General features: G+C 46.5%; 7 protein-coding genes across 7 annotated transcripts, besides 1 other annotated feature; 4 read left to right on the top strand and 3 right to left on the bottom strand.

Annotated features, from left to right (window-relative positions):
- Positions 1-1125: 1125 nt before the first annotated feature.
- On the top strand, positions 1126-2700 carry FPSE_10061 (uncharacterized protein; the record flags this gene model as incomplete). Its single annotated transcript, XM_009263178.1, has 4 exons — positions 1126-1182; positions 1243-1725; positions 1776-1907; positions 1960-2700. The coding sequence occupies 4 exons, from the start codon at positions 1126-1128 to the stop codon at positions 2698-2700; spliced, it is 1413 nt and encodes a 470-aa protein (XP_009261453.1).
- Positions 2701-2725: 25 nt separating this feature from the next.
- FPSE_10060 (uncharacterized protein) lies at positions 2726-3685 on the bottom strand (the record flags this gene model as incomplete). The annotated part of the gene is made up of 1 exon (XM_009263177.1): positions 2726-3685. The coding sequence occupies one exon, from the start codon at positions 3683-3685 to the stop codon at positions 2726-2728; it is 960 nt and encodes a 319-aa protein (XP_009261452.1).
- Positions 3686-4392: 707 nt separating this feature from the next.
- FPSE_10059 (uncharacterized protein) lies at positions 4393-10601 on the bottom strand (the record flags this gene model as incomplete). Its single annotated transcript, XM_009263176.1, has 9 exons — positions 4393-4637; positions 4702-8793; positions 9040-9052; positions 9119-9478; positions 9541-9651; positions 9705-9767; positions 9826-10051; positions 10100-10391; positions 10580-10601. 9 exons carry the CDS (start codon positions 10599-10601, stop codon positions 4393-4395), a joined length of 5424 nt encoding a protein of 1807 aa, XP_009261451.1.
- Positions 4436-4480: a microsatellite.
- A 474-nt stretch (positions 10602-11075) lies between the features above and the next one.
- On the bottom strand, positions 11076-11951 carry FPSE_10058 (uncharacterized protein; the record flags this gene model as incomplete). Its single annotated transcript, XM_009263175.1, has 1 exon — positions 11076-11951. One exon carries the CDS (start codon positions 11949-11951, stop codon positions 11076-11078), a length of 876 nt encoding a protein of 291 aa, XP_009261450.1.
- A 570-nt stretch (positions 11952-12521) lies between these two features.
- Positions 12522-16115, top strand: FPSE_10057 (uncharacterized protein; the record flags this gene model as incomplete). The annotated part of the gene is made up of 4 exons (XM_009263174.1): positions 12522-14001; positions 14056-14633; positions 14691-15347; positions 15405-16115. The coding sequence occupies 4 exons, from the start codon at positions 12522-12524 to the stop codon at positions 16113-16115; spliced, it is 3426 nt and encodes a 1141-aa protein (XP_009261449.1).
- Positions 16116-18099: 1984 nt separating this feature from the next.
- On the top strand, positions 18100-19890 carry FPSE_10056 (uncharacterized protein; the record flags this gene model as incomplete). Its single annotated transcript, XM_009263173.1, has 4 exons — positions 18100-18253; positions 18305-18533; positions 18584-18874; positions 18936-19890. 4 exons carry the CDS (start codon positions 18100-18102, stop codon positions 19888-19890), a joined length of 1629 nt encoding a protein of 542 aa, XP_009261448.1.
- Positions 19891-22771: 2881 nt separating this feature from the next.
- On the top strand, positions 22772-24289 carry FPSE_10055 (uncharacterized protein; the record flags this gene model as incomplete). Its single annotated transcript, XM_009263172.1, has 2 exons — positions 22772-23577; positions 23632-24289. The coding sequence occupies 2 exons, from the start codon at positions 22772-22774 to the stop codon at positions 24287-24289; spliced, it is 1464 nt and encodes a 487-aa protein (XP_009261447.1).
- Between the last annotated feature and the right edge of the window lie 24 nt (positions 24290-24313).

A 24313-nucleotide genomic window follows, 5' to 3' on the forward strand; every position in this document is an offset into this window, starting at 1 on the left:
GACGAAAAGACACAAAGGGGGGAAGGGAAACAAGAAGAGTTAGCATTATTGATATTTTAAACCGGAGACTAAGGCGTCTTGGCATGATCAAACATTGTTCATAAAGCTTGGCGAGTCAACAGGGGCATTTTGTGAAGGATTCGGAAGCTAGCACTAATGTCTAGACGTGACTGGTAGATCAAGTGCGATGATGCCGGAGCTCCTATGGGGCTATGCTTCATCGTATTATCCACATATACAGATGGAACAATTCTTTTTGGAATTCACATTCGTCGGCTGCACGCTCGGTCCTATCAGATCGTGTTGAAGCATGAAGTGGATTGACCATGCTAAGGAGTTAGTCGGACGATGATCCTTGTCGATGGATTATCGGATTACTCAACACCACAAACTTATACCATGTACCGTATTCCCAAGCATATGGGGCTAGAAGAACACCGGGGAATTAACAGTAAGTTCATTATTGGAGTCTGTCACTCTGAATCCCCCCAGATTAAAAGTGTCATCATGCTCAAGATCCACATGATTAACAAGACGATGTTCCACCAAAGATCGTGAGACTAACGCCAAGGGTCACTCAATGTGGTCTAGCTCAAGGCAGTGCCGCTCACGTTCTCATGAGTTGACGCTTTGATTCGTCTTTGAGCGAATACGATGTCTTCGCGCGTTTAGAATCTCGCTTGTCAAATCAAGGGGGAAGCGTCGAGAGACAGACTAAGTGGAATCTTTCGGCGAACTTTAATTTATTATCATTGGACATCCAAGTAAGGCTTCAGTCGGAGAGTTATTAAATTGCGTGTGGCTTAGGCTAAATTGCCACAATGTATCTGACATCTTTCTTGACTTAACTCAGCTGGATGTAACTTCACAGCCTCAGCTATGCTCATATACAGCATATCTTGTGTGACAAGTCTCTTCGTGATTATATAAACATACTTGTTACCCTACACACTGATGACAACCCAAGCTCTCGCTTTTGCAGAACAGTGTTGTTTGGTTTGTCTCAGAATTAGCATAGCCACGTCTCACTAAGCCCACTTGATTGGTTAAAATTGTGCCAGGTTTCCTCATTGCTCACTTGCTCAGACATTCAATCTCGCTTACAAACTTAATTCAAACAACGTCATGGCTGGTGTTCCAAGTGCGAGAGGATGCGACGCATGCCGTAGACAAAAGAAAAAGGTAAACCATTGCTTCCACTTCTTTACTACCCTGTACTCAGCTCACAAGTGATATATCCAGTGCGATCAAGCTAAACCAACATGTTCTCGATGTGCGCGTCTCAAGGTACCCTGTAGTGGAAGTGGAGTGAAGCGATTCGTGTTCAAATCAGAAAACCTGCAAGCAGCGAAGAAGAGTTCAAAGACTGTGGCCGTCACCAGACGTAATCCGGCGCCAGTTTCAGTATTAAGTAATGAAAAGACCTTGATATCTGGAAATCTAGTGCATATTCTCAACCTCGACGATCCAGCTTTTGACATCTCGACCTTTGGTTGCTTTGTGGTGGATCTTCCGCGACATGTCGGCTCCAGCAAGTCACTCGATGCAGCTATCAGTGCTTTCATCGCGGGATTCGGAACGCTGCAGAACAGAACGTTGTCAAAGGTTGATGCGCTAGGTCGATATGTCTTTGCCCTGAAGACGTTGAGAGAAACTATGAACGACCCTGTGCAAGCCAACACGAAGGATAATATGTGTGCCATATACTTGGTTGCCATTTGTCAAGTGAGTTCTCATTATACTGTTAGTGAATTCCTGTCACTGACATGCCGAAGGAATGGCTAGGTCACTGTTCTGGATACACAAAGCACTATGAAGCGCTTGGGCATTTAATTCAAAATACTGTCCAACAGTCTTCTGTCGACCCAGCAGATCGTCCATTCATGACGACCATTTTCGCTGCAGTGGTAAGTTTGACCCTCAATATCTTACATGTTTATGATGCTCAGAATACAACAGGTCCTCGAAAGCTTCAACAACCCCAACATACAACCGGGTCCATGGTTCTGGCAAGCATTCTCCATATTTAGCGATGGTGCTCGGCCTCTCAAGTCTGGCGACGGCATGTCTTTTGCGTCTCTGGATATGGGAACTATGGCAGAAATGTCTTTCTTCCTCCGCGATACTGAAAAGTATCTTTACCAGATACGCTGCCACTACGCCGTTCTGCGATTAGAACATCCGCGACTTATGCAAATAGCGAGCAGAGCAGTTGCTCGGGCTAGAGAATTGAGCTCTACATCGCAACAAAGACGACTCGGAATACGTTTCCATAGCGCAAATGCAGCGATGCTCACAATGGGTACAACGCTGAACAGAATTATACGCGTCTACGATGACGATCCCGCTCTTATTGGAGAGGCTAAATGCTATGTCGACGAGATTATTGAGCTAGCTAAAGATGCCAGCTCTAACCGACCGATAGCTGCGGCTTCTGTCTCGACCCCTCTGACCATGGCGCTGGCATCCATGGAAGACTATAGATATGCAGAGGTCGAGTTGTTGCTGTTGGAGTATCAGACTGACTTCATCGGGTTGCATTACTTTGAAGATGTTGAGAGAATTCGTGGTCAATTTGATAATGTTGAGAAGAGAAACCAAAAGACTAAGATATTGTTATTACAAAGGGAAGAGAACCTGGAGGAGAGCTCGACGATAGAAACAGAAACAGATATAGGACCCGGATGCACAATACTTTAGAATAACGCATAGACAAGAAAACGCATTAAGAGTTCGCTCCAATATCTTTCAGAAACGAGACAATAGCCTCGCTCATCTGCTTCAGCCCTGGATCTTCAAGTGGATAATGTCCCGCACCCTCCAACATGACCGTTTTGACAGGAACCTTGGTGACACCCTTCAAAAACGCCTCCGACACCCACAGTGGCGTCCATTTGTCCTCAGCAGGCTGCGTCCAAAGAATAGGACAGACATCAAACTCGGCTGGTTCCTTGGCCGGTTTGTAAGAAGTGAACGAAGCCAGAAACTTCATAGTCACCCACGCGTTCGCGGATGTGTTGTCCCTGTAGCATGCTTGCAGGGCTTGTGGATTGTTGACTAGCGCTGACATCCTGCCTGTCAGCCACATGGGCATCGATAGCGAGCCCAGACCGATACTGGTCATGAAACCGCTGCTTGGGGCGCCGACGCGACTCATCAGGAGGTTTCGACAGGCTGCGTCTACGACAGATTGGATGCGCATGTCCATGAAACACATGCCAATGATACCCTTGACTTTGCCATTCAAACCTGCGGAGTGGAAGGTAAGTCCTCCACCTGCGCTGAGCCCATACAGCGCAATTGGTCGTTTATCATTCTCATACTCGTGGTCGACAAATTCGCTTGAGATTTTGACCCAGTCATCAAAGTCCCACACGTAGTTCTTGGCAGGGACAGTGCAGCCGTAGCCGGGCATGTCGATGGCGACGAGTTCAAAGCCAGCTTCATGAAGAGGCACGCCGAGAAGCATGGACATCATGCGACCGTTTGTGCCCATTCCGTGATGCATGATCAGCCGGACTTCAGCGGAAGGGTTGCGCCATCGATCAAGATGAAGGGCATGGCCACGGTGATGCCACACTTCTTCAGTTGGAGAGTGATCTGGCGTGAAGTGAAGACGTTTGGGAAGGAAAGCTTGGATTTCTTTCCATTCTTTTTGGTCAGCGTAGGTTGGGTAGGTAGTCATGATAAGTGTTGTGGATAGATAAAGGGTGTCGATTGACGGGCATGACTCACTGATATATAGTCCTCCTCAATAACGGTCGACCATTGTGTCATCGCACATTATGTAGTATCCGAAGTCTAGCCATTCAGCATCTCCGTGCAGCGACTTCTGGCCAACGTAAGCTGTGGCTGTAGCATTCGCAATCGGATATTCGTCCCTTTAGGAAGTCTGGGCCGATGATGAGGCCAATAACGTTAAAAACGACAGGAACTCGGTCTATGCTGTCACCCTCAGGTCAGACCTCGTCGAATCATGATACGCGTCAGCAAGACCTGAGTATAAGGTTTCCATCATAAATCATAGCGTCAGCAAGACATTCGCCAATGATAAGTATTACAGTGCATCCACTTCGTTTCAAGGTTAACACTTGGCTCCATTGAGTTGACCCAAAGCACGGAAAATTGCTGACCTTGGACAATACAATGCGACGCGACGGAGAGGATGGGACGGCTTTTTATCCCTTGCTACGTATGCGGGATAACTAGCCATGATAACAGAGAGAATACCCATGTCGCATATGATATTCATTTTTGCCGGGTTGGTCAAGTTGGATTAACAAGGTTGTAGTCGATGAGAAGTTAATAAACTGCTTCTGGTGACAATTTCGAATATTCAGTATGCCGATTATACATGAGCTCTGTGCAAAAAATGATACCTTTATTAGTAAATTAACCAGTGCTAGATTCTTCATCGTCTTCTTCTGTTCCGACCTCATCCTCCTCATCTTCGTCATCTTCAGCATCATCAACCTCATCACTGGAATCTGATTGTTCATTGCCCTCCTCGATCACACCCCATATGTTTGCCAGTTCCTTCAGCTCATGAGTCGGGTCATGCATTCGTTTCCTATATGGAAAACATTTGAAACACAGTTGGAATGAATCCCCACATTCGACACAAGTGTAAATTGGCCCTATTATAGGCTTCGTTCATATGTTTGATTAGCAATGATTGGTAATTGAATGGGTTGGGCTTACTGACAACCATACAACCTTTGCAATATATATAATGGTCGTGCTTCCCTGAGTGTATCAAGTGGAAGGATGCGTCCCAGACTTGCTTGGACGCATTCTCGATGATTCGTTCCATTTTATCCTCGGGTGGTTCTAGCATCATTGTCAAATCTCTTTGGTAATCTGCAAAGTTGGCCAATTTCAGTGGTGACCATTGACCATCGTTGCTGACCGTCCAAATATCTGCCCCATAATCTTGAATGAGTCTTCGAATGATATCCTCAGAGTGTCCAGATCGACACGCCCACATGAGGGGCGTCCACCCATCTGAGTCTTTGATGTCAACATCAAAGTCCAGTGGTAACTGTCTTATAAGTCGCCGTGTACTGGACCAATCACCACTGCTTGATGCAAAATGCAATGGAGTTCGATCAAATAGATCCCTGGCCTCCAAGTCGACGCCAGATTTGGTTAAAAGTCTTAGCATGCTACTATTTCTCCCAAGGCGCATAGCAGAATGATGGCATGGCTTGAGACCTTGGTCACCCACAACTTCCACATCAGCTCCACGTCGGATCAGATATTGAACCAATCTTGGACGTATCATGCAGACAGCAGCAATTAGGGGATACTTGTTATTCGGGCCTCCAAAATTGACATCTGCTTGGGCCTCTTCAATCAGGTAGCGACTTGCCATCTCGCAAACGCTTTCGACAGTTATCCACCTCAATGTTGTGTAAAGAAGTGACTCGCTTTCGGGTGCAGGTCCAGAGACTTCAGGATTCGCTTTTCGTTGAATGAGAAGCCTAAGTACTGGTAGTGTTTGGGCAGGCGTTGGCCAGCTCCCATAAGATTCCCAATTACAGGCCACATGGAGCAGACTGCCAAAACTAGAACTGTGTATATCTGCTCGGGCACCTCTGGATAGCAGCAGCTTGGCTACTGGGAGATTTCGTTTCCTAAGAGCGACTGCAAGTGGAGTCCAACCATCTGTGTTTGTGTTGTCTAGCGGAGCTCCCCTGCCAAGAACTATTGAGACGAATGATGCTGGTGTGTCACGGCTGATGCGATGAAGTGCCGTATTGTATTCTTCATCTAGGGTACTGGCCTTTATTCCAAGTTCGAAACATTTTTCTATCAACTTGACAAATTGTTGGCGTTGCTCTCGTGGCATGCCCCTGGATACGGATGCATGTACCATGAGAAATTTTACATCCTTTATCTCCTCGTCGAGAGAAGCGCCAGATTCCAGCAAAAAGCTAGCGCAGTGATAGTGGCCACCACCGACTGCAAGTCGGACGGCAGTAGTTCCATAATCCCTGTGATCTGGATAGTAGGTGAATTTCGCATCAAGGTCTGGCCGTGACTGTTGGTTCATGACCAAAACTTCTAGAGTTTTCTTGTGTCCCCATTGTGCCGCCATCATAGTCAAAGTTCCCTTGTCACACATTGCGTTGACATCAGCTCCGTGCTTTAGCAGAACTTGGACAGATTTCGGTGCGTCGTAAGCAGCGTGAAGAGCCTGCCAGCCATCATATCTTCTCCAGTCAACTTTGGCACCCCTTCCCAAGAGTATCTCAAGTTTCTTTGGGTTGAATTGTCTTAATGCAGCGTTGAATAGAGCCGGACAGGCGCCTTCAGGTCCGTAGTTCACGTCCGCACCCTTGTCTAACAGAAACTCTATCATTTCGATTGAGCAATTGGCAGCAGCGAATGATAATGGGGTTCTACTGTCCCCATCTTCCCATGGATCCAGAGCATCGATCCTTGCACCGTGGTCGATTAGCAAGGGAACTATTTCTATGTTGTCAGATCTGAGGCTTGCGATGAGAATCATTTCCTTATCTGAGTAGGACTCATTTGCATCTGCTCCTCGCTCCAAAAGGATGCGACAGATGTCGAGGGTGTCACGGTTAGTGCAACACTGGTAAAGAAGGCTTCCATCGATCGACTGAGCGAGAGGGGTTGCACCTTGCTTTAGAAGCACCAGAACGCATTGCTTCCGTAGATTCTGTGCAGCTCGTATAATAGCCTCAGCTTTCCAGTCATCGGTATCCTCCATTTCGAGATATAATCCAGTCAAGATGAGTCTCTCAAGAACCACGTGGTGGCCCAATTCAGCAGCCCACGTTGTGAGAAGTTCTTCATATTTTGTTACTTGATCCACTCTGGCGCCTCTATCAAGAAGCATCTGCACAATCTCCGGATCAGCCATCTCTACAGCGAGCTCCATCGGTGTCATGTCTCTGTGATCGAGAATCGAAAGATCAATATTCGAGCTCAGGAGCTGTCCTACTACCGCTCTTTTGCCCCATAGAATTGCTGCATGAAGGGCTGTCTGGCCGGTCTCATCATCCACACTGTTCAGGTCAAACCCAGCTTTGGCTATGGCCATGGCCAGACCCTTGGACCCAGTGACGGCCGCGCAAGATAGGAGTGATTGAGTCCATTCAAATCTCTCCAAAGAATCCACTTGGTGAAGTAGTTCAGTCATAATGTCTTCGTTCTGCGTGGTGGCAGCCCAAGCTACAGCGTCCTTCAAACTAGCTTCATCGGCATCAGCGAGGGTCAAAAGACCGATGACAATACTTTGATGATTATTTCTTGCTGCCTCGGTAATTGCAAGCCATACATCTTGTTGGAAAAAGTGTGTACTCTTATCCAATTGAATCTGCGAGGAGACAACGTCGTCCAACCCAACGCTGGCCATAAGGGGAAGAGGGGATCGATAACTCCGTTGTATTCGTGTGAATGGATTTGAAAGTAGATAAGCAGCCTCAGCCCATCTGTCCCGGAATCTCTTGGTGCGAAAGAATGTCAAGGCCAGGTCGAAAGGCTTATGGCCTTCTGCAAGTTGATAATGATGAACCCAAAACTGAACGGCGTACTCAAGTAGGTCTCTTTCTGAGATATCCAGTGGGGACTTGAGGTCATCACCCCCGTAATTGTCGGCAGAGAGTCTGCTGTATTGCTGTTGCATACAATCTTGCATCATGTATTCTAAACATGACTTGGCAATCAATCCATGAACATATGATGGCTGTTCAAATTCCCTGCCATCGAAAGTGGGCACGATTGCGTGATAAAATGAATCATGAGAGAACTTGACTTCGCCGCGATCAACAACGATAATGCCCGAAAAACAAGCTTGAAGTTGGTGGGTGATGTGCTCGTCGTCACATTCCATTAACGCCGTGCTGATGTCTTCTGGGTCCTTGGATAATGCTAGAGACTGTCCCAAGGCCTTGACAGTCAATGGCTCTTTGGCGTATTTCACCCAGTAGTATACCCGAAGTGCCCATGCGCGTCTTTCTTGACTTGGTAGCATGAGGAAAATACCGACCAAGTTCCCTTCCGTCACTGGTCTCAGTCTTTCTACTGTGGCAGTGATCATGGCCACAGAAACTCCACGGCCGAAATTACTCAGCCATTGTAGTATCACATATCCCAGATGAGGTGCACCCTGGCACTCATCTAATATTCTTGAAAGCGTCTCTTCAAGTGCCCTCAAAACTGGGCGCCTTTTAATTGTGTGTTCCAGAGCCACTTTGAGGCCATGTGCACCAATGCCTTTCTCATCAACATTGTATCCAAGTATCGGCACTGGACAGTCTTCGAGTGAAATTACATTTGAATCGTCGATGAAGTTCTTGCATATCTCGTCCGGGCCGGTTGTCGTGATGATTACACGGTAGTTGATGTCGCCACGGGCTTGATCCTCTTTGAGTGCGGCTAAGAACCAGTGTCGATCATCGTCGATACAATTATCGAAGCACGCCAAGAATATGACAAGACTTGCGGCGTTTGTCCACGAACGAAAATTGGAATAGGCTTGGAAAAGCTGCGGTAGTGACCAAGAATGGTAGTTTTCCATCTGTGTCATTATTTTGTTGGTATGGTAAAGATTCAACCCTACTGAATAATGCCAAGACGCATGGGCAATGAAAGTGAGAAGCATGGACCTAATGTTATTGTATCTGTGATCAGATTTGATGAATTCGAAATAGAAAGATTGCCCCTTTGGTCCATTGCCCCATATTGGAGCATTGTCGTATTCGTTTCTAACGTAAAGATACTGTGATAACATTGATGTTCGTGATGGGTCTTGCCCAGTGGCTTGGATATGTAGTAGTTGAGGGCCTGTGTTCTTATAAAGGTCTTGGTATACGTTTTGTCTAGTTATCCAATCTAAGAACGGAAGACGTCCCGCTTTTCTGGGGTCCATGTGTATTATGGGAGTTCTCATAGTTGATACGGTAGTCAGAAGGGCCATTTGAGAGCGTATTAGGCACTGATCGACTCTTAGGGCTGATTTGATCTCAGTCAGTTTTCATTAACGAGATAGTAGTGAGGATAACGCACGGTAAAGGTGATCCTGAAGACGTATAGATAGCCACGATACCCAATTGTAATTCGAACTGGGCTTGTCGTTACCTCTTACCAAGCTGGAATGGTCGATGTCTTTTAAGCGGAAGTGATTCTGCGTCTCCATTATGCTAAATGCTGTCATTGTGTATCGGCTGAATGGCGAGGCAGGTACCACTATCAGCTCGTCTCTTGGTCCGTCTTCGCTTCCCTCTTCTGGGATATCCACTAGATGCATGGCGTTGATACATGTTAGACGGTGGAAGAATCTAGAGTTGAGAAAATTGACATTGATTTTGTCAACCTGCTTAGCAATGTTATTGACTTTGGCAAGTCTACCGTTCGTGACTTCCGGGCCAGGTAAGCTCATGAGATTGAGCACTTCGTCTTTGAGTACGTCGAGAGACTCGGATTTGTGCGGGCAACCAAGAAATATCTACACATCGATATTAGTGGCTCTGTTATCTCGTATGTTGATAGTGGGGATATTCAATTTACAATAGTGCTAGAAAGCATGGCTATTTGGTGATGGGTCTTTTTGGCTAATTCCCAAGCTACAACGTCTTCATAGTCATCTGGCATTACAGCTTTAGCTGCTTCCATGAGAACCTAAAAAAAAGATGAGTTCTTCACACGTGACTCTTTGTTCCCCCAGAGCTTACCTGTTTGACAATTGTACCGCCGATGTCATGACAAATCCAGATAATCGGCCGGTTAACCTCTATCTAGCAGCGAGAAAAGTTATTTATCTATAGATCAAACTTTGTTGCGTTACGAACTTACATCCGGTAGACTCTGCCTGCGCTGGCAATACAAGCGGAGAAGATTCTTGGCTTCCAGATTTATTCCTTCTGGTCCAAAGATCTCGGACGTCTCATCAGTAGCGTAGAGATAGTCTAGTTGTCGAATGGAAAGTTCATCAAAGAGCTGATCCCTCAGCCAAGGTGTTCCATTTTGCGCTATCCATGCCGTGTTATGGTCATCACGAAGCCCATGGACCGTAATGACACTGTCTCCAAGTTAGTAAGACACAATGGCCCGAATACTCTTCACTCACTCATGGTCATCGTAATTCGAAAACCCCCATGGTCTACTCAGTCCAAAAGGGCGGCTCAGAAGTGACTTGCTTGATTCTGAGTCGGCAGGCAGATCTTTGAACGTTTCTATATCAGATATTTCTGATTCTACTTCAGAAAGATCATCTTCAGAATTGCCTTGACTAGCTGACTGTTCGTCAATGCTCTTCTCCAATAAAGCACTCATGGGGACTTCATCAATAATCTCAGGGTGGGCTGAAGAGACCATTTCGCCTTTGTCTGTATCCGACATGGAAAAGAGCCTCTTTTTTCCTTGAGCGAAGATAGCACAATGTCAAAAACAGAGTGTCAATTTCGGGAAATGGAATAATAACATCAGGCTTAGGCATGGAGTTGGTACTTCGGTGTACTCAAAAGTCAGCAATGTGACAAGCGGTAATAATCAACATCAGTAGCAGTGGTTGGACTAAGCGGCTTGATGCAGCTGGCTCTGGTCTCACCTGTAGTCATCTCGAGGAACATTGCTTTGTATCACGGACACCGTATTACTCCGGCTGGAGAATATCGTTCATTGGACGATTTACCTGTCCACTGTGAGGTTTCAGCTGCAGTCGGCCACTTTTCATCTTGACTAGAACAGGGATGTAGCCTTCCAGTGTATCTCATAGACTGGCACTCCTGCCAGTGAGCACCAAGTCTTTGTTCAAGTGCTGACAGATGGATTGTCTTTCAATGCTCGCCTGGCAACGAATGATCATGGATCCAAACCAGATTGCAGTTTCATCACATCATCAAAGCGCTAACAAAAGGTCTCGCCGTATTTGGCACATCACAGATTAGCGCAAACAGGATCCAATGTACTATTCTCAGGTATGGTTGGCGAGTTGTCCTTCTTGGTGAGCAAAAGTGATGTTCGTACGTAGTATAACCAAAGGTCAATAGTAAAAAAAAGAAGAATTTATTCTCAGGTATACATTGCTGTTTCATAAAATAATCTCAAATAGGCATATGTTGCGCGTCTCGTAACATTTTTGTTGGAACAACTGCACCCAGTTGATCCAAGTCGACCGCTCCCAGCTCTTCAACATCGTAATCCATGAGCCTATTGTCAGATGGCTTTGTAGGTTTTAGCAAAATAGGGTCGTCTTTGGGTGATCCACCAAAGAAGTTTCTCATAGCGGTCCATTTGTCCGCTTTGCAAGTCAGAGTGACACGGCATGAAAACTCGGCTTCGTCCATCCTCTTTACTCGAACAGCAAGTTGGATTGAAGCAGGGACACCTTTCTTCTGATTGTCGTTTTCCAGTAAACTCCATTGAGCAATTCGTGTTGGGCCAACATTGCCATCCACAAGTTTTCTACCACTCATACTGGCAGCATAGCTTTTCTCATGACCAAGAGTCCTCTCCCATTTAAGAGACGTGTTAACATTGGCCCCAAAGCTGGCGCCAATACCCCCTTCTCCGCTTTTGGTAGTAGTGACGGATGCATTGCTGGGTGAAAAGCTGTAGCTTCCGTCAAAAGAGATAGAGTCGACTTCTGGAATTCTTCCATGGACTTCTGCAGAATCGAAGCTCAAGATAATATTGGCTCCAGCGATACGACGTGCATTCTTCTCAGGGTCGAATCTGAACTGGAAGACTAAGATTGTTGCCCAGTAATCGCTATCTGCTGATATAGCGCCGTGAACAACATCGACCAAATTGCATTGTATACTAACGCCATGACCGATTCTTTGTATGACGTGAAATCGTTGAAATGGATTGTCGGGGGAATTCTTGATGTGGAACTGGGCTTCCTCGGTTCCACATTCAAACATCGGGAAGATGATCTGCTCGATGTCGTTACTTGACGCTTCGTAATAATCAGCCATTGTGATAGAGGGATTGAAATTTGTTTCAGTTGAGAAAGATGATCTTGAAGTGCAATGGACACTTCGACAGACAAGAGACGGTAGACGCATTTAAATCACTATGGTCTCTAAGGTATGGCTCATCTCTCCGAGTTGATGTTCCAAATGAGACGTAACACGGGAGAGATGCGCCGAGCCGATATAAATCAGTAAACATAAGTACCTCGGCAAGCCGTGGTATCACAAGACCAAGGGCTTGACGGAATAAAACAACCTATCAGGGGGAGTTCGCAGCATATTCCTTAAATGGCAGTACTTTCGAGCTCAGACAAAGTCGACAACGCAAATAATGACAAATTTTAATGACGTTATCGAAGACATCAACAGACAAGGGAGTACGTCCCGATACATATCATTCAAACGAGGCTGGCGTCTAACGTGTAACTGAAAGCAGATTACATTTCTTACTTTGCGTGGTACACTAAACAATATATAGACATTTGTTGATTTCATCATGAACGAGGACAAAAGAACATTCAACAACACCTTGAACTCCTACCAAACATCGCCCTACTTGAGAAAGACTTCGCCATGTCAGATATTGAAGAGAGAGATTTATGTCTTGTAGAAAGCGACAAGGGTGAGAGAACTGAGAACCAAGTTTACGTCGAGGAAGAGGACGAAGACGAAGAGGAGGATGAAGACCATGATACAACCCTCAATGAGGCTATGGAAGACATGGTAGCCAGGTTCAACAAGCCAAACCCAAGCCAGTGCGACATTGATGCGTTCATCAGACAACATTTTGATGTTGTGACACAGCCTCTGAAGAACCATGGTTCATTTCTGCATGAAATCATTTCTAAGGTCTCAAAGAGAACCAAGTCAACCTGGGGTGACCCGGATCACATATCTCCTCTTGTCAAAACACTAGTCTCCAGATATCCCCGCTTACTTGAGACGAAGAACGAAGAGAATCAGACATCGTTATACCTGGCAATTAAGTCTAAGAAATGGACTCACAGGCTGATCGATTGCATTTTGCTGGGAAGCAATGAAGAGCATATACAGAAAGCACTTGAGTTCACCTGCGGCGAGGGTCCATCCATGAGGACATGCTTGACAATGGCGTTTGAAACTCTGGGCGATCCGAAGATCACAGGGAAGGCAAACACTCTCTCCAACTTGATCGTGAAATCGAGCAACAAAGCGTTAGCAATGTGCGATGGCACTGGCAAATCCTCTCTTCATTACGCGGTCAAGTACAGTCAGTGCAGCAATGGACGAGTGGCTTTGATCGAGAAGTTTCTTCAAAAAGATAGTGTCATGATGGAAGAGCTCAGAGTGAACTCAAAACAAGGACCGTTGAAGACTTTCTTGGATCTTCAATATACTCAAAAGGATAACGGGGTAGCATACTCGGTTTATACTGAGCACGAAAGAACGCGGTTAATATTCCAAGCAGAAGAAGCACGAAATGAGCAAGAGCTGAAGTCACAGCAACCTATCGATCGAACCGCTGCAAAGTTCTTGACCACTGTCCTTCCAGCAAAAGACAAGGACACTCCGAAGTCATGCCTCCGTGAAAAGGGACCCAAAGGCTTTGAGGATCGGGAACGTGGAGGAAAGAAGCCTGATCGTGACCGAGACTTACGAAAACAATCGGATCCTAAGACAATGACTGAAAATGAGAGGAAGCGTCAACAGCTCAAGGAAGAAGAAAGACGACAGCGAGAAGGTATTCAGAGCAATGGCGGGAACGAGTACCAGAAAGATCTTACACTACAACCAATCAAAGATCGTGAAGGAGACAATACCGAAGAGACAATGGTTAAAGTTCGAACCGCTCAACTCAAGACCTCGCATGCACCCAATTCACCGGTCAAGAGAGTATCTACGGGATCAAAGGGGGTTGAAAGGGGTAAAGCGAACGTCAGTTCGACCAAGAAACTATCTTCAACTGTGTTAGAGACAAACTCGAAAAAGATCCGTGAACTACTCAAGCTTCACTATATGAGAACAAGAGGCATAAAAGAAGTCACATGTTTCTTATACGGAAAGAACCCCAAAGGTAAGTAGGGAAAGACGCTGTGCTTGGTTGACGTACTAAGTCTTCTGTTTCCAGATGTGCATATCAGTTTCGACTGTTGCGGGCTTCTATCTGAGATCTACGATGATGTATTTTTGAGACAATTCGGAGCAGATTCGGATAGTGGAATCATTCTCGACAATGTACTGATGTATGCTCGCTTTCCGGTCGTCCGTGTTGAGCGCAGCGGAAGACGAGCGCCAGCCCGGCGCGCGCGAGGGCGACAAGACATGGAGTTTTTTGCCGAGTGGCTGAAACGCAAGGGTGTTGATCGAATTCTTAACTTTCAGGTTCAAGAAGACAGGCAAGAGCCTCACAGTGATGAGTCGATCCAGATGGTGTTACGACACTTTACCGTTGAACATCTTGACTGGCAAAAGCCCGATCTAGACCCGTTGGTCATTTGCGAGAGGGCGGACATTGGCAGTATTGATCAAGAATCATGGGATATTGACGGCACTAATACCTTGATCAAGCCACGAAAGGATTTGAGACAGTTAACATTGAAGTGGAGTGGTAGCAATGCTGCGTTGAGAGCATGGAGCGAGCCCGCGGGCTTACCACAACTGTTTGAGCTCAAACAAATCAATCTCCATATTCCAGCCGTTTTAGAGGTAAGTAAAGATCCCCCAATACTTCTCAGCTCAGCACACTTATTATGATTGTCCCAGCTGCCTGATCATCGCGACTGGATAAAGCGAAACTTGGATCTGTTCAAGGTCCGCCTCAACCAGAGCTACAGAACGAACCATCCATCCAAGACGCCAGACGGCCAAACGAAAGACCTCGGTCAAGTTGATCAACGAGGGATCGAAGTGATTGAAAGCTGGGATGATAGAAAGTTCGAAAGCTCAACGGCCCGCAAAGTTGTGCCCAAGTCGACTGGCATGCCTGACGCTGCCGCTGAGCATGAGTGGATCAACCAGATGGAGAAGTTCTCGACGCCAATGAGGGTTCTTTGGGAAGAAACCCTGAAAGAATCCATCAATCCTCTGCATTCGTCTCTGGAGGAAGCAAGACTTCTTTCTAGTGCTGACAGTCAGATCCTGTCTACCCTTCGAAAGGACGTTACAGTAGCTCTCATCGACGATGGAGTTGACACCCTTGATCCAGCTTTCTCTAACCAATTTGTTGAAGGAAAGACTTTCGACTACCAAGGCGATCATGGGGTGGGCCAGTACTATATCTCAGCGAACGGTCACGGGACGGATATGGCCAGGATGATATTGAAGGTCTGTCCCATGGCGAGGATTTACTCGATCAAGTTAAAGACACAGCCCAGCAAAGGTGGGCAACATTTGACTATCGACGAATCATCAATTGCCCCTGTAAGTCATGCATATACGTTTCTTCTTCATCGTAGTTTGGTACTAACTTCATGTCAGGCGATTGAAGCTGCGTTGGAGAAGAACGCAGATGTCATCTCAATGTCGTGGACAATTCCTATCCCCGTGACAGGGAGTGACAACCAGAAACGAATTGACAATGTGCTGAAGTTGGCATGTTCGAAAGACGTCCTCATGTTTTGCTCCTCACCAGACCAAAGAACTCAGACCAAGCATTACCCTTCACATTACAACCGTGATAAGATCTTTTTGATCGGAGCTGCCGACGATAGCGGCACAGCTTTCAACCACTCTGGACTAGATAACGACTTTATCTTCCCCGGAGTCAACGTCAACACGGGTAACAATATCGGCAGATATCACTCAAACAACCCAATGTCTGCAGTCCAGATGGCCACAGGCTCCAGCATTGCCACTGCTCTAGCAGCTGGCCTAGCAGCCATGGTGACATACTGTTTCAAGGCAAGTGCACTCGCGGCTGTCACAACGAGGATATCGCAAGGCAGGCCACCTGCTTCAAGTGGGACTGAACTTGTGAAACCGCAAGACGTGAGCAGAATTGCGCATCATGATGGGTTAAAAAAGGTTTTTGATAGGATCGGCACAATGGATGGTGGAAAGTTCATTGCGGTTTGGCGCATATTCAGACCTGCTACTGAATGCTTAACTGATGGTAAGATGACTTATGAGCAAAGGGTTACTCATATAATGGAGCTCTGCAGAGACTTGATGGACCGCATGGACCGATAGACTAATGCAGATAGTAAATTTAACTGTTATTTAATATTATGAAGTTTGCTTAGAGACATGTGTACGCCTCGTATATTCGTGACTTTTGCTTCTAAGCGTTTTCGCCAGCCTTGGACTTGCGTTTAGGTACCTGTTTGATCACCATGTCATCAAATGAGGCAGTTGAGGCCCGCGAATGAAATGCGAATCAGGAATCAAGGTGACGAAGTGACAAAAATATTGAAAATGTATAATATCGAATCATTCCACTTGAGAAATTACAACACCATTTAACAACCAGTATTTACAGATGAAGAACAGTATCATTATGCCTGAAATTTGTGGCGCTATCACAGTGGTACAGGTCAGCAATAAAAGGGCCTCAACCAGTCTCTTGCATATTGCCTGGCAAGAAATCAACCTTATGACCAAATCTGCCACGGGGCAAAGGAGGGCTGGTGCGGCTGAGTCTCGTGTCATTCAGCAGGGAGGAGTTCCCAAGGTATCCTATCTCCAGCGAACGGGGCGAGGGTAGCGGTTACACAGAAAACGCCTTTAGCAAATCACGCGCCAGCTGTCAGCATCTCTGCGTCGGAGTTGTCATATGCGGTTATCGGGCGTCAAATATTTCGGTCGCCGAGCGGTCAGAGTTGTGACCTTCTGGAGAACTCGTCAGACGGCTTGTCGATGACACGTACGGGTATCCAGGCAAATAACAACGCCACTGTCTCGGAATTTTGGTAGGTGGGCAGCATTTACGCGCCTATTATTATTATAGGCCCTTCCCCGCTCATTTAACAAGACTCTGCAAATCGCTCACCGCTAAAATACACTCGTATCCTTTGAAGTTACAGCAGAACGAAACGTACCATATCCATTTAATCCAGCATGCCCAAGTCTACTTCTTCACTTCGCCCAAGAGTGCCTGATATGAAGTTCCACGGTAACTCAGTCGCTGTCCTAGACATGGAGGCAGATCAGGTTCGACCGCTTGACAAATCTGACGAAGGTATGTATTCTACTATACTTGACCGTTCATACGGTGTACTGATAAATGCGACAGGTAAAGAATATGTCGCCATCGACATCCCCCGACTGAAGAGCAACGTCCCTATCTACATCCCACGAACGAAAGACACAAAAGGAGAGCTCATCGCGGAGGTCAATCTATGGAGTATGGGAGTTCGTTACAACCTCCGTAGACTGCTCGGTAATGGAACTCAGCTCTATGTAATGAATGGATGATGGTGGCGAGTTTAGTCAGATGGAATGGTGTGATGATTATGGAGGACAAGTGATTTAATTATCCAGTATTGTTTTCTTGGCTTCGGGACGAGATGGGTGCGCCACGTTGGGTATTTCCGGTTATTTATTGTGATTTACATGCTGCGCCGCGTGTCGGACAGGTAGCACATAGAATGCTGATCGTCAAAGATAACGTTTCACCGGCGCCAATGCATGTCAGAAGATGGTAGCCCGGTCAGTAGTCCCATATTCCATTTTAAATTTAACATGCAGAATGAAGGACTCGGAAAATGTAACCTTGTTGATACGCGAGAACCACCCTTGTCTTAGATGCAGTCATTCAGAGTACCTAGCCTAAGTGATGATTTTCACCATCCTAGTCCTTCGACATGAGCTGAAAGACCCCAAACATGGGCACAGGCCACTTTCGCAGGACCAATGATAATTGACGGAACAAGTGACTGAGTTCGTAAGTTTCCAAGGAGCCTGGACATGGCTTACTGTGCGAAGTTGGTCACACAGCAGCCAATATTTCAATTCCAGTATTGACTGCGCGCATATTGTTGAAAAATTGGAGGTTGGCGGTTAATTTATCTGTCAAATATCCCAAAGCCTCGTTTGACAAGGCATAAAACAGGTCGGTAGCTGCCCGCCCTCCATAGTTGGCATCTTATTTTCAGATAGACACAAGACTCTTTGTGTGATCCAATAAGTTTCTACCTGTCAATCTTGATCTTTTTCGTTGTACCACAACAGTAACATGGCCACTCCGAGTTCCAGTACTCCTCGCACTTTACTGCCAGAGGCCAGTGAGTCAGGCAGTGTTGATATTGACCCTTCAATTCCTATTCGAGGACCTGAGCATATTTCGGATGATGAAGGACACTGGGCCAAAAAGACAATCTTGACATTCGGTAAGGCCCTACCAAAAATGATTGAGGTTATTGCTAACTGTTATATTCTAGATGGAGGTGGTATCCGTGGCTACGCAAGTCTTCTAGTACTCAAGCGCATTATGACTACGATACGTACACTGGAGCGTCAACACGAAGACCCGGCTCCCAGCAGCAGCTACTACTCGTGGATGAGACCGTCCAATCAACGTACCACTGAAGCAAATGCCGATTCAGATCGTGTTGATGAATACCTTCCGTGTCACTATTTTGACTATATAGCAGGAACTTCAACGGGCGGGTTCGTCATCTCCTCACGCTCTCCGTATTATGCCAACTAATTGCCATTAGTTTGAGTGCCATCATGCTGGGAAGGCTACGTTTCTCGGTTGATGAAGCGTTGGACACATATAAGTCGTTCGGAAACGCCGTCTTTGGCAAGCCTAGATGGTTTCATGTGCGGTCAATTCTCTGGTACCCGCGAACAAAGTTTTCTTGTCGGAAAACCCGCGAGGCATTTCAAGATGCAATCAAGAAAGCGTTAAAGCGAGACCATGATCCAGCTATTGGACATACAAGAGATCGCCTTCCTCAAAGGGCAGATATCGAGCCACTAAAGTACAGGGAAGATCGAACCCGCACGTAAGGATACCCAACACCCACTTTTTTACTTCGTTACAAGGCTGATAACCTCTACCTTTAGTATTGCCGTTTCATTCGTTACAAAGAAGCAAGGCGGTGTTAGTAAACAGTTCTTATGGAGGAGTTACGACCACTATTGGAGTCCCAGGTCAAATGACTCCCCCTCCTGGACCCCACCTAATACAGGTCCCGCTCATACAACAGCAATTTGGGAGGTGGCTCGCGCTACAACTGCGGCACCAGTATACTTTGGGTCCATCGAGATTGGAGAAAGCGATTTTCGCGACGGGGGTATGGTAGCAAACAACCCCTCGTTAGCCACCCTTCGAGAGATCGATGGTCTTCATGGCCACCCAGACTTTTTCGTCAGCATTGGAACCGGCTTAAAGGTTACAGATGACACACCTAATGCAACGTCAGAGGTAGCAAGTGGTAACACGAGAACCTCTAGAAGGGCGAAAACAATAGATGATGTCAGAAACAAGCAGTTTCTGAGAAAGCATGTTGAACTGTTGGGAGACTGGAAGAAATTTATGGTGGACTGTGAGGGCGAAAATGGAACGAATGGCTGGCTAAAAGAATGTGAATATGTTGGCCTCACTGAGAAGGATAGGTACAGACTCAACGTCGAAGGTGACCTCCATACCATTCCACTTGACGACTGGCGGCCTTCTGAAACAGGCGAAAGTACTCTCAGGTTTATACAGGAGCAGACCGAAGCATATCTCAACAAAACGACAGTGATTCGCGACATTGACAATATTGCGAACAGACTAGTGGATATGAGACGCCAACGTGCTGCGACGGAGCAATGGGAACGGTTTGCTGTGGACGTAACGTATCGCTGTGATAATTGCGAAAAAAAGGAGTACGATACTCGTGCTAAGCTGCGGGAGCATTTACAAAAGGGTATTAAGCACAGAAGGGAGAAGGTTGTTGATGGAAAGGAGCTTGAGTTGCGACTTAATGCCATGAGGACAATTCATTGGATCAGGCAGGGGTCTTCGGAGGCTTAATGGATGTTACCCAGTCCAGGTGATGTATATGACTATGGTTAAAATGGGACATACAGACGAACAAAGGAAAACATATCATGCATACATATAGACCTAACAGTTGTCTCCATCGTCTTTCTTCCGGCTAGCGAAGGCGCCTCGTAGAGTCTCTGCCCTTGCGCGGGTGTTCTGACGCATGAATACCTAGATCATCCCAACTTCGCTCACCGGAGATGAAACTCCTGGCCTTTTCAGCATCATTCGTCACAGCTGTTAGCAGCTTTGTAACATCGCCCCTGAAGATTGTCTTTTGAGCGTTCAGGATCGCATCTAGTCGAGAGGGTGCTCACGAGTGTTGTCGAAAGTTGCCTAATGGCTTCGAAACAGTCTGATATCGATCGTATGACTCAAGAACAATAGGGATGGCCCTAAGCACAACACCAACAGCTTCGAACCCACTTATGATGACAAGCAACAAGCAAATATAATCCGATCTTACTCTTTAGTCGCTTTCAACAAACCTCATTTCTTGCGATAAGGTATGATGAGGGCTCATATGCGTAATCCTCGGGTCCTTTCAGCTTCATGCAGGCCACGATCTTGCTGGACTTACCAGTTGCACTGGAAAATCCAGTTCTCGACATGGAAATAGTCGACGCCGTCATCTCAATCTTCCAAGATCTGGAGACCTTTGATGTATCGTCTTCACACTCTTTAGCATTCTACCGCAAAATTCGCGGCCAGTTTCCCAAACTCGAGAAGTGGCTTGTGGAAAGACTGGGAGATAATAATGCACGTCAAGCTTCAATTTTGAAAAAGGCACGCGAGCGGCGTCTGGGTGGTGAAACAAACAGTTCAACTGATCTGTCAAATCCTGTATTTGAACAGTCTAATACCATTCAAGACGGCCAGTGTCAATAGGACGATTTGCTCATATCCCAGCTAGTAATGCATCCTTTTCAATTTTCGCGTCATTAAAACATTTGAAGCTTAATCTTCACAATAGTGATCGTGCTGAAATAATTCCATGTCCCACAAGGAGAAGTGTTGGGTCTTAATGACGTTGCGCATCAGGGGTATCACGTGCACATCCACGTGACAGCATTACTCCCATGTTTCTCGCGTTTTTATGCCTCAAATCTACAGGACAACTTACAAGAGCGGACTTGACTATGGAATGACACTAGTTCTTTGTTTTTTTGCCTAAAAAGTCGTTGGTGATATCTGACAAGATGGTTGTGTACATTGGATCTTCACTTCCAAACATAACGTTTGGACAGTGTTGGTTGGGGCCAGCAGCAAATATCTTTATTTTCTTAGAATCCCTTGACCAAGATTCCACGAAACAGACGATAAACTTCCAATATGCCTCTGATTGCAATTTCTATCGAAAGGAAATGTATTCTGCGTAACAACGCGTGAAACATCGCCAGGTCAGACGTGATTCTGTTGTTGAATCTACCCTGTAGAACTCAAATCGCGTTAGAATGACATGCATACCAAAGTTCCAATACCGCTCGGACAAAAGTCTGCAATCGTATCCGTATATCCGAAATGACAATGCGAAAATTACCTAACGGCCTAAATTATACGAAAATAGTCAACCGTGTCCAGCCGCGTTAGAATGTCAAACCACCACAGTCAGACCACCAATCTACTCTTAACGCCGATGCCAAAACCTCGTGTAGCCATCTTGGCACTGCTGACCGACGACCGGATCAACTTCCAGGATAAGATTAGACGAAACGTTTTCTGCAGGGTCGGCGAACAAAAAGCAACGAGTTCGGCCTACGCAATGATCAGCAGATGGTGGAAGCAATGGAACCCAGAAAAGAAGGAATTTTTCCCACGGTAGCGAGATCCTAGTTTTTCTCATGTCAGAGAATTCCACCTTTTTTTCTCCGATCGGAGAGTCAGTAAAAAACTTGAATGCTGGGCAGGATCCATAGTTCTACGTAAAAGAAATGCTTTGGCGAGTAAGGGAAACTCCACTTGTAATATTAAGTCAAGGGGATTAAAAATAGGGAAGAGAAAAGAAGACAACAGAGTTCAGGGCTGGAAGAAGCTTAAATTGAATGACCTCAGTTGACGGCAGTGGCGATACGTTGACGTCCGAATGGCAAATGCCGTCTCGGATCCGGGACTGATTTACGGCAGACGGAGCCCGGACTACGCCATCAAACTCCACTGAAGAGGAATTTTCAGGGCTTTTGGTGCCCTGTAAATGAAAAACGTCAACGGAGGCGAAGGGATCCACTATTCCGTGACCCACTCCGAACGGAGCTGCCGGGGTCCCCGAGAACCAATTGAGATTCACCTAAAGATCAAGACATGAGCTGAGCATCAACAGATTCATTTCTCATTTAATCTCATTTCAAGGGACCTTCCTAACCCAGCTTGACTCTAATCCTTGGATCATGTTCGTCTCACTCTATCACGTAATAATGTAATCTGTCCCCCACGGGGTTGCTTGCAGACTGAACAGCATCATGTGTTGAAGAATAGCCAAAATGACTAAAACATCTAATACCGACCCTCTAATTGGCTTGGAATTACAAAGAATTATGCATAGAAGCTATGAAAAAGCCCAAGTACGGAGTAAGCGCGGGACTGATCCTAAAACCCGTTGCTCTACTCTAGTACCGGCCCCCATCGGAACCATATCATAGCTCCCGCCACAACCTCCGATCGGAGCTGCTGGCCTGGGGTACAAAGGAAAAAAGGGTGATATATATGGAGAACTCCAGTCCGCTAATAACGTCAGCTTCCGCACATTCACATTGTTGGTCTTTCTTTCGTCTTTTACTCTCTTTCCCAATTCACTCTCCCTTTGGTCCTACAAAGACATTCCTTTAGACACACCTGCGCATCCTTGGTTGGAAATCGCAGTCAACCCTTCAAAATGGGTATCATGAACTTTACAAAACGGTCCTCCGCAGAGAAACCTGCAACCGAACCACCAATGACGAATAACGACACAAGCGCTTCAGATAACGACACCGAGCAACCGAAAGACGACACAGATTTCCAAGAAGTCCCCGCTGGTACTGTCGAAAAGGGAAATATCTTTGACCAAGGCGGCAAGACATACCGAACCCTCGGCCGCTGGGACACCGTCCTCATCCTCTTCACAAATCAGCTCGGTCTGGGTATTTTGTCCCTACCAGCAACGATCAAGACTCTCGGTATCGTGCCCGGAATCATAGCCATCCTGGGTATTGGCGGAATCTCGTGGTATGCTGCATATTGTCTGCTGCAATTCTATCGCAAACATCCCAATGTCGTCAGTATCGTTGAGATGACAAGGATCGTCGGTGGACCATGGTTCGAGTCGCTAGCCGGATTCGTTATGATGATCCAGGTCGTCTTTATCGTGGCTTCTGCAACTGTCACTCTATCTGTCGCTTTGAACACGCTCAGTAGCCATGCGACGTGTACCGTCATCTGGATCCTTGTGGCTTGCGTGGCTTGTTATATCCTTTCTATCCCGCGAACCATGAAGTTTGTTTCCAAGGCTGGCGTTCCCAACGCCGTTAGTGTCGTGGCCGCTTGCTTGATCGTTTTGGTCAGTTTGGCTGTTTCTGGACCTGCCACCGCTCCTTCGGATTGGCACAGAGAGCTCAAGGTTGTTGGAAACCCCACGTTCCGCGATGGCCTCAATGCTTGCCTACGCGTGGTGTTCTCCTACGCTGGTACCTTTACATTCCCGTAAGTTACTTCGAAACCACTCGAACTGATTCGCCAGGCTAATAATGTAAATAGTTCATACATGGCTGAAATGAAGGCACCCGAGAAGGATTTCAAGTTTGCGCTGGCTGTTCTCGAGATTGGAAGTACTCTCTTTTATATCGTCATGGCAGTTGCCCTGTACTGCCTCGCAGGCGATCTCACGACATCCCCCGTCCTCAGCGCCGCGTCTTCGATCCCTGCAAAGGTCGCCTACGGAATTGTCCTCCCCGCTGTCGTCGCAACCGCCCTTTCTATCGGCCACACCGGCTGTAAATATGTCTACGTTACCCTCATGCGCCAGATGCGATCTACCCACCAGGTCACCGATAACAGCGTCAAGTCTTGGGTCACCTGGATGGTTGCCGTGACTGGTTTCTGGGCTCTGATCTTTGTTATCGCGAATGTTATTCCCATCTTTGACTCTATCTTGTCGATCACCTCTGCTACGACCATTCCCTGGTTCACGTACGGCTTCGCAGCTATTTTCTGGCTGCATCTTAATAAGGGTCTGTACTTTTCGTCTTGGCAGAAGATGCTGCTTACAGTTCTGAACGTCACCATGATTGGTGTCACATTGTTCTTGAACGCGGGTGGATTGTGGGCTGCTATCACGGAGCTGCTGGATCTGTTTGAGCAGAACAAGGATGGCATCGGAGGCGTTTTCTCATGCGGAGACAATTCTATTTTTTGAGAAGTTAATTGTACATCTTATTTT

The sequence above is a fragment of the Fusarium pseudograminearum genome, chromosome 1, assembly GCF_000303195.2.
Source record: "Fusarium pseudograminearum CS3096 chromosome 1, whole genome shotgun sequence".
NCBI classification, from domain to species: Eukaryota; Fungi; Ascomycota; class Sordariomycetes; order Hypocreales; family Nectriaceae; genus Fusarium; species Fusarium pseudograminearum.